Here is a 9,043-nt window from a genome sequence, read left to right as displayed (position 1 = left end):
GGGGCTCGGTGGTGTCCCCTACTTGTTACAATGTTGATTTTTGAGCATTGCTTGGGTAAAATCTTAGTGGTGGGTAATAAGAGGTTTGACAACAAATCTAAAACTCACATGCAAAGAAATGGACCTGATCACAGTGATGTGGGGAGCTGAAAACTCTTAGTTTGTATTGCAGGAGTAACAGAAAGAACATACAAAAAGCGTATAAAAAGGTGTCAAGATATTGGTGAATTTGCTGCTGCTGCCAACCAAGACAATAATAAAACTCATTAAAGTTATCTTACCTCTAGTGCTCTTGATACTGATGCCTTCTTGCTCAAGACACTGCATAAATAGAAAGGCAAAACTCAACTTTGGGGTTGACTGGGCCGTCTTTAAAAAAGTGCCATGTGCTGCAAAGGACAGCCTGGCAAGTGCACACTTCCTGAAAATCTAAAATTACAAATGAGATGCTTGAATCGAGCACAGAATGCAGACCTGTGAAATGTGCCTCATCACTTGTAAGTACATATTTTGTTAAAAATGTGATAGTAAAACTCTGTTTATTACAGGACATTATTCTAAACCAGAAATGCCCAAACTGGCAAAATAAAAACTTTATTTGGCAGCTGCAGGTGACGGAAATTAGACAAAAGTGGAGTGTTAGATGTGGAGTTCAGTTCTTGAGACATGCAAACACATTATTTTTCATTTTCCCAGCTCCTGCACCTAATGAAGTAGGGCACATCATGAGATGGTGAAAGTTGTAGTGATATAAAATTGCAGGGCAAAAATACCAGATATATAAAAATACATCCAATTATTTGGAATGCTTTGACACTGTTCTTTGTGGACTGATGCTACCATCTCTCTCTTACTATTCAGCCACACATTATACTGTCAGGCAGTCAACTCTTTACAGTTGATACCAAGATTTACCATATACTTGTAAAGTTACTCATTTTTTCTTAAATGCAAGACTGTTCTGTTTATGATAAGATGCACTTCTTGACACATCACAAATAAATGACAGTTTGCACAGACCTAATTTGAAGGTGAGGGAATCTTTTATACCTTTTCTTTTTGTAATAACCATTCATACAATTGAATCAGTTTAGGACAGAGAAGAACAAAAACTCAATTTAAAGTTTTCAATGTAAAAATATAAAATTTGGTAACTGTGCCATAGTAGTAATTTTAAAATAATTTTGTGTTCTTTATATTTTGTTTCTCCTGCATCCTTTTGCAATATCAGTTTGGTTAAACATTTTTGTTTAAATGTATTAGTCCAGATTAACGTAAATTAAGCATGTTAATGAGAAGCCTGATTAGGTAATCACTCAGTTACGTTGTTCTTCAGCCCCATCAAGGCTAGAAATGATTTTGTTTGTCACTCTTGATATGGAGTGGACCTTAGCATTTGATTCTCTATGTCTGTGCTACTCTCTTTTCATTTTGAAAATCTTGTATTTTGGTTTTGTTTTACTGTATATATCTTTTAACAATGTACTTGTTGATTTCCTGCTTCTCAACGTAATAGGCTTTGTATTTAGGTTTTGGACTTAGGATTTTTGACTAGCTTAGTTATTTGTGGATTCCAATTTGTATTTTGTTTTTATTTTATTATCTTCTTCATTTTTTACTCCACTGTAATTTTTTGTCAACATTTTATTATTTTGTTTATATATATATATATATATATATATATATATATATATATATATATATATATATATATATATATTTTTTTTTTTTTTTTTTTTTTTATTTATTAATTTTATTGTAATCATTCCATACAAATAGATCAATCAATACAAAAAAGAATTGAAGACAAATCAAACCTCACCCTTGAGAAGGAGAGAATGGCCAAAGGAGAATTGATAAGGGCTTTTTAATAGGGCAAAAATAAACAAAACAAAAAAAAAGGCAAAAAAAAAAAATATAAATAAATAAATGGAGAAGGAAAAGAAATGTGGAAATAATTATTTCTTCTTATTCTAAAATAATATTGATTATAGGTTTTGAAAAAATTCTGTACAGATCCTCTAACTGAGAATTAGATTTTTTCCAATTTCAAATAATATAAAACATCTGTTTCCCAATGACTTATCAGAGGAGAGTTAGGATTCTTCCAGTTTAACAAAATAAGTCTGCGTGACAAAAGTGTAGTGAATGCAATCACCGTTTGCTTGTCCTTCTCCACTTCAAGTCCGTCTGGAAGAACACCAAACACAGCTGTTAATGGGTTAGGAGGGATTGTGACCCCAAGGCTGTCTGAAAGGCACTTAAAAATTTTGGTCCAAAATGATGTTAGTTTGGTGCAGGCCCAAAACATGTGACCCAGTGAGGCAGAAGCTTGGTTGCAGCGTTCGCAGGTTAGATCTTGCCCTGGAAACATTTTGGACAGTTTTAAACGAGACAGATGAGCTCGATATATAATTTTTAGATGAATAATTCTATGCTTTGCGCATATGGAGCTCGAGTGAATTCTCTGCAATGCTACCGTTCCACTCCTTTTCTGATATATTAATTAAGAGATCTTTTTCCCAATGTCCTCTTGGATCTTTGAAAGGAAGGGACTCTAATAAAATTTTATATAATGCAGAAATGGTGTCTAATTCCTCGAAAATTGAGCAATATTTTTTTCAGCATGATGGAGGGTACGAGATGAGGAAAATCGGGCAGTTTCTGTTTAACAGAGTTTCTAATTTGAAGATAGTAAAAGAAATGTGTAGCTGGGAGGTTGAATTTGGAACATAATTGTTTAAAGGATGCAGAGATATTGTCTATATAAAGATCTCTGAGCAATTTAATCCCAAATCTTTTGCAGGTATTAAAAACTGGATATGTTTGCGAGGGTTGAAAGAGGTGGTTCTGCTGCAGGGGTGCCACGGATAAAAGATTTTCCATCTTAAAATTCTTTCTATGTTGGTTCCATATTCTGAGTGAGTAAAGCACAATTGGGTTATTAGTATATTTGCGATAAATTGCATTTATTGGAGCGCAGAGCAGGGAGTATAAAGAAGTACTACAGGATTTTACTTCTATTGTGGACCAAGCCTGTGTATCAGAGGCATGACCACGGGATGGCTGGGGTGGGCACTGCCCCCCCAGAGACAAGCCGTACCCCCCCTGCGAAATGCTCTGTCTGTCCAATGAAAACTCTGGAGAAGAATAACATTTGATTTTCAAAACTGAGTTGCTTTCCAATCGGCCTGTTTGAATTTGGGGCGTATCCGTCAGTGTCTCCTCCACTAGACAGGCACCGTGCTGCTCACAGTTCACTTCGCAGCACATTTTGCAGCACGTTTTGAACCTGTTGGCTGCATTCTTTAATTAAAACGGCATATACGTTCCATTCTTCTTTTATTTTCTGGTTGGTAACACCAAAGGCTATGCATAGGTGGCTTATTAAAAAGCAGACATCTTCAACCTCTGTCCCTCCGCAGGCTGCTGGCTCCATGGTTGAGCCCAGCACCGCTGCTACCAACACGGAGCACAGCGCACCCACGTCAGGAACTGAAACTCCAAAAGATGTAGATAAGCCTACACGATCCTCCAGCTCTGCGCCCGTGTCGGGTACTCCAAACCTCTGCCTTCAACAAAATATACAGTCCGGTCTGCCTGACTTAAATACTTTATTGATATTTACCTTGTAGATGTAGTTCTATATTTGTTCACAAAAAATAATAATACAAGTTCCATTGCCTCTGTTAATTTTATTGAACAACAGGTTATGATTTATGCCACAATTTTTGCTTTTATATGTTATATAAAACTATGTTGTTATTAGTATTATTTGACCCCCCTACAAAAATGTGGATGGATGGATGGATGGATATTTTTTGCCCCCTCAGAGAAGCCAAATGTCCACCCACACATGATGTTCTGGTCACACCTCTGCTGTGTATGTTCATTTATTTGTGTCCAGGTTTTTATGGCTTGTATGTTTGCTGCCCAGTAATAAAACTGAAAATTAGGTAGAGCCATGCCACCTTCTGCCTGAGGACTCTGTAGGGTCGCTCTTCGAATACGCGAGTGTTTTGAGTTCCAAATAAATGAAGTTATAGTTGAATCTAATTGCTTAAAAAATGATTTATTGATATATATTGGAATGTTTTGAAATAAAAAAGAAGTTTAGGAAGGATATTCATCTTAACAACGTTAATTCTTCCGGCTAGAGTGAGATGAAGGGTTGACCATCTATGCAAGTCTTGCTTAATTTTTTCCATACAGACGGCAAAATTTTGTTGATAAAGAGCTTTATGTTTACTTGTAATATTTACCCCTAGGTATTTAAACTGATCTGCTATGGTAAAAGGTAGGGTGTCCAATCTAATATTATACAGTTAGGTCCATAAATATTTGGACAGAGACAACTTTTTTCTAATTTTGGTTCTGTACATTACCACAATGAATTTTAAATGAAACAACTCAGATGCAGTTGAAGTGCAGACTTTCAGCTTTAATTCAGTGGGGTGAACAAAACAATTGCATAAAAATGTGAGGCAACTAAAGCATTTTTTTAACACAATCCCTTCATTTCAGGGGCTCAAAAGTAATTGGACAAATTAAATAACTGGAAATAAAATGTTCATTTCTAATTCTTGGTTGAAAACTCTTGAACTCATGGACATCACCAGATGCTGGGTTTTCTACTTTTTAATGCTCTGCCAGGCCTTTACTGCAGCGGCTTTCAGTTGCTGTTTGTTTGTGGGCCTTTCTGTCTGAAGTTTAGTCTTCAACAAGTGAAATGCATGCTCAATTGGGTTAAGATCAGGTGACTGACTTGGCCATTCAAGAATTTTCCATTTCTTTGCTTTAATAAACTCCTGGGTTGCTTTGGCTGTATGTTTTGGGTTATTGTCCATCTGTATCATGAAACGCCGCCCAGTCAATTTGACTGCATTTAGCTGGATTTGAGCAGACAGTATGTCTCTGAACACCTCAGAATTAATTCGGCTGCTTCTGTCCTGTGTCACATCATCAATAAACACTAGTGTCCCAGTGCCACTGGCAGCCATGCACGCCCAAGCCATCACACTGCCTCCACCGTCTTTTACAGATGATGTGGTATGCTTTGGATAATGAGCTGTTCCACGCCTTCTCCATACTTTTTTCTTGCCATCATTCTGGTAGAGGTTGATTTTGGTTTCATTTGTCCAAAGAATGTTTTTCCAGAACTGTGCTGGCTTTTTTAGATGTTCTTTAGCAAAGTCCAATCTAGCTTTTCTATTCTTGAGGCTTATGAGTGGCTTGCACCTTGCAGTGCACCCTCTGTATTTACTTTCATGCAGTCTTCTCTTTATGGTAGACTTGGAATTCGAAATGCCTACCCCCTGGAGAGTGTTGTTCACTTGGTTGGCTGTTGTGAAGGGGTTTCTCTTCACCATGGAAATGATTCTGCAATCATCCACCACTGTTGTCTTCCGTGGACATCCAGGTCTTTTTGCGTTGCTGAGTTCACCAGTGCTTGCTTTCTTTCTCAGGATGTACCAAACTGTAGATTTTGCCACTCGTAATATTGTAGCAATTTCCCGGATGGATTTTTTTCTGTTTTCGCAGCTTAAGGATGTCTTCTTTCACCTGCATGGAGAGCTCCTTTGACCGCATGTTGTCTGTTCACAGCAAAATCTTCCACATGCAAGCACCACACCTCAAATCAACTCCAGGCCTTTTATCTGCTTAATTGATAATGACAAAACGACGGACTTGCCCACACCTGCCCATGAAATAGCCTTTGAGTCAATTGTTCAATTACTTTTGAGCCCCTGAAATGAAGGGATTGTGTTAAAAAATGCTTTAGTTGCCTCACGTTTTTATGCAATCGTTTTGTTCACCCCACTGAATTAAAGCTGAAAGTCTGCACTTCAACTGCATCTGAGTTGTTTCATTTAAAATTCATTGTGGTAATGTACAGAACCAAAATTAGAAAGAAGTTGTCTCTGTCCAAATATTTATGGACCTAACTGTATGCTTGTGAATTCACTGGAAAGAGTATACTTTTATTCAGATTGATTCTGAGACCAGATATCTTTTGAAATTCTGTTAGTGCTGTTAAAACTGCAGGCACAGTGTTTTCTGGGTCTGATATATATAAAACCATATCATCAGCATATAGAGAAATTTTCTGTTCCAGTCTTTCTCTGATAATCCCCTTTATCTGATAAGAATTTCGACAGTGGACCGCCAGTGATTCAATGGCAATTGCAAACAGCAGTGGTGACAAGGGGCATCCTTGTCTGGTGCCACGTTCTAGCTTAAAGTAGTCTGAACAAATGTTGTTAATACAAACTGAAGCTTCTGGATTGGTATACAGTAGTTTGATCCATGCACAAATATTCGGGCCAAACCCAAATTTCTCCAATGCAGTGAAAATGTAGTTCCATTCAATCATATCAAATGCCTTTTCTGCATCTAGTGATTATAATATCTCTGGGGTGTTTGACTTTGCTGGTGAATATATTACATTAAACAGCCGTCGAAGATTGGAAGATAAGTGTCGGCCTTTAATAAATACAATTTGATCCTGTGATATTACCAAAGGCAGCACTTTCTCCATCCTTCTAGCTATAATTTTTGAGACTTGTTAACATCATTATTCAGGAGTGAAATTGGTCAGTATGATGCACATTGTAACAAGCCCTTATTTTGTTTAGGAAAGACAATGATTAATGCTTGACAAAAAGTTTGAGGTAGAATTTGATTGTCTCTAGCTTCTGTAAATGTTGCCAATAAGAGGGGAGCTAGCTGAGTGGAGAAATTCTTATTAAATTCAACAGGGTAAGCATCAGGATCTGCTGCTTTCCCACTCTGAAGTGACTTTATAGTATCTAGTAATTCTGATAGTGCCAATGGTTTATCCAATTCCTCTGCACTAAGAGTATCTATTTATATATATATGTACCTGCCAAATAATACAAAGAGTACACGACATGTGTTTCATCCTTACTGGGGCTCGTCAGGTGTACGCACGTTTGCATCCCCTTATTGACGAGCCCCAATAATGCGATACACGTGTTGTGTACTCTTTGTATTATTTGGCAGGTACTCTATAACCTGTCTGTGATCTGCTTCTCCCAACTAAGAGGATGTGCTGGATGTTTGCCGACTGGCCAACTAACCACAAATGTTACCTGGTAGGTAACAACCTAATAATCAGATTCAGACCTAAGAATATATACAGTACATATGATGGATATTATATATACTTTTATTAATTGATTTAGTTTCATCAACTGATGAATTGATTTTTGGTATTGTATTCTGTCAGATGTTCTGAGGAGACATGGAAGTAAGAATTTCATTGTTCTGCATATACATGGCAGTAAACTTGACTTGACTTGCCTTGAATTAGCTCCTGTGCACTATACAATAAAATATTCCTCAATACGAAGAAAACTGGAAATTCCTACAGCCATAACTAAAATATCAGACATATTTGTTCTCCTTTTCCACCTGGCTACTTTTCTTTTCATTCTTTCTTTCTTTCAGGGTTCATTGCAGCAATTCCTTCAGCACAGTCTTCAGGTAAGAAACCAATGGTTTTGTTTGTGTGGTGATACTAACTCTCCAGTATGTGGACATGTACGCAAGTACCTAGTTGATCTCTAACATAATCACTTCACAATTAAGGCCTCATTTGATTTCTTGTTTGAAATGCAAAAATGCTGCACCCAGGCTGTCAGCCTCATTCTGGTCCCTATTTAAGTAAAAAAGCATTATATAGTTACTGTAATTGTGGTTTGTTTTGGTTGTGTAGGCTGACCCTTAAGATATTCACGCAATCTTCTGAAAGGTCTATATTTTCATGCCTCTCACATCTAATCTAAAAGACCATTTCAATGTTGGCCTTTAAACTACAGTCACGCTGCAGCTTGTCATAGAATAAAATCCCAATCCAATAATGTCCAAAGCAAGAAAATCATGCACAGTCTGAAAGCCTACTGGTTTCAGTTTAGACATTTGTTAAAAATAATTAAAAGCCATGTTTCTGTCTGTGGAGAGAGCCGCTGTTCGTGAGCACTGTAGTAAAAGTGCTATATAGGCGCGTGACCCGGCACAGAATGACACAGAGGCACGTATAAAACACAAGGGCTTTTATTTTCGTCTTCACCCGTGGAAGCATGTCATCCCCGTGACCCACAGGTAATACACAGTCCCAAAAGCACTCCTTTTCCACACAACAACAATACACTTTTCTCTCCCACCACTCCTCCACAAGCTTTGTCTTCTTCCTCCCAACTCTGGCTCCTCGAGTGGTGGTGGCTGGCCCTTTTTATACCCCACCTGGAAGCGTTCCAGGTGCTTAACCACCTGGTCCTAATTGCATTTCCGGGTGGGGCTGAAGATTCGACCAGCCAGGCTGCAAACTCCATGCAGCTCCCCCTAGCGGCCATCCGAGCCCCCAACCAGGCTGTGGAGGACTCCATCTCCCATGGAGCCGTGCACCAGGTTGGGGAATCATCGTCCGCCAGGGAGGCTGCCACCAAGCGTTCCGGGGGAGGTATTGAAGTGTCCATGGCTGCTCCCCCGGAACAGATGCAGCAGGGGCATCCCTGCCGGGCATGGGATCCGGCTGTCCTTTACAGCACAAAAACATTTTTAAATATGGCTTAACATAAATAAGAAACTTTGACACTCCTGCTGTGCTAATGTTGACAACACCTAATGGCATTCATCCTTTAGTCAAGCCCACTTTATTAGGTTATGCCCATCCATGTTCATTATTCATTATGCTAATAGCAGACACCTCTTTGGTATTTTGCAGTCTTTGTTCTTTATCCTTTTCAACCAGACCTATTTATTGCTAATCCTCCACCCATTCCTTGGCATCTGCTTTCAGGGGTCATTTTACATTGGTGGAGTAGTTACATGGAAGACTCAGTGCATCTAAGTGGTTAAACCATATTGGTAGTGAGTTTACAATATCTTTTAAAAATAATAACATCTTATAAGGTACTGAATCACTTAGTAAATCAAGTCCTTAATTAAAATTAAATCCTTAATCACATTATTCATTCTACAGTGGGTTGAAAAAGTATTCGACCCCTCTGGAAAGCCACCG

At 38.2% G+C, this 9,043-nt stretch overlaps 1 protein-coding gene across 1 annotated transcript in view; it reads left to right on the top strand.

Annotated features, from left to right (window-relative positions):
* Positions 1-416: 416 nt before the first annotated feature.
* The window catches only part of LOC114666488 (uncharacterized), a 43,580-nt gene continuing 34,953 nt past the window's right edge, over positions 417-9,043 (top strand). The window contains exons 1-2 of the mRNA XM_028821383.2: positions 417-497; positions 7,471-7,506. Coding sequence (XP_028677216.2) covers positions 467-497; positions 7,471-7,506 — 67 coding nt within the window. The 5' untranslated portion in view covers positions 417-466. The remainder of the gene's footprint in view (positions 498-7,470; positions 7,507-9,043) is intronic.

This window comes from Erpetoichthys calabaricus, chromosome 16 (assembly GCF_900747795.2).
Source record: "Erpetoichthys calabaricus chromosome 16, fErpCal1.3, whole genome shotgun sequence".
NCBI lineage: Eukaryota > Metazoa > Chordata > Cladistia > Polypteriformes > Polypteridae > Erpetoichthys > Erpetoichthys calabaricus.
The sequence above is the reverse complement of the archived record's forward strand: the minus strand, read 5'-3'. Positions and strand labels throughout refer to the sequence as shown.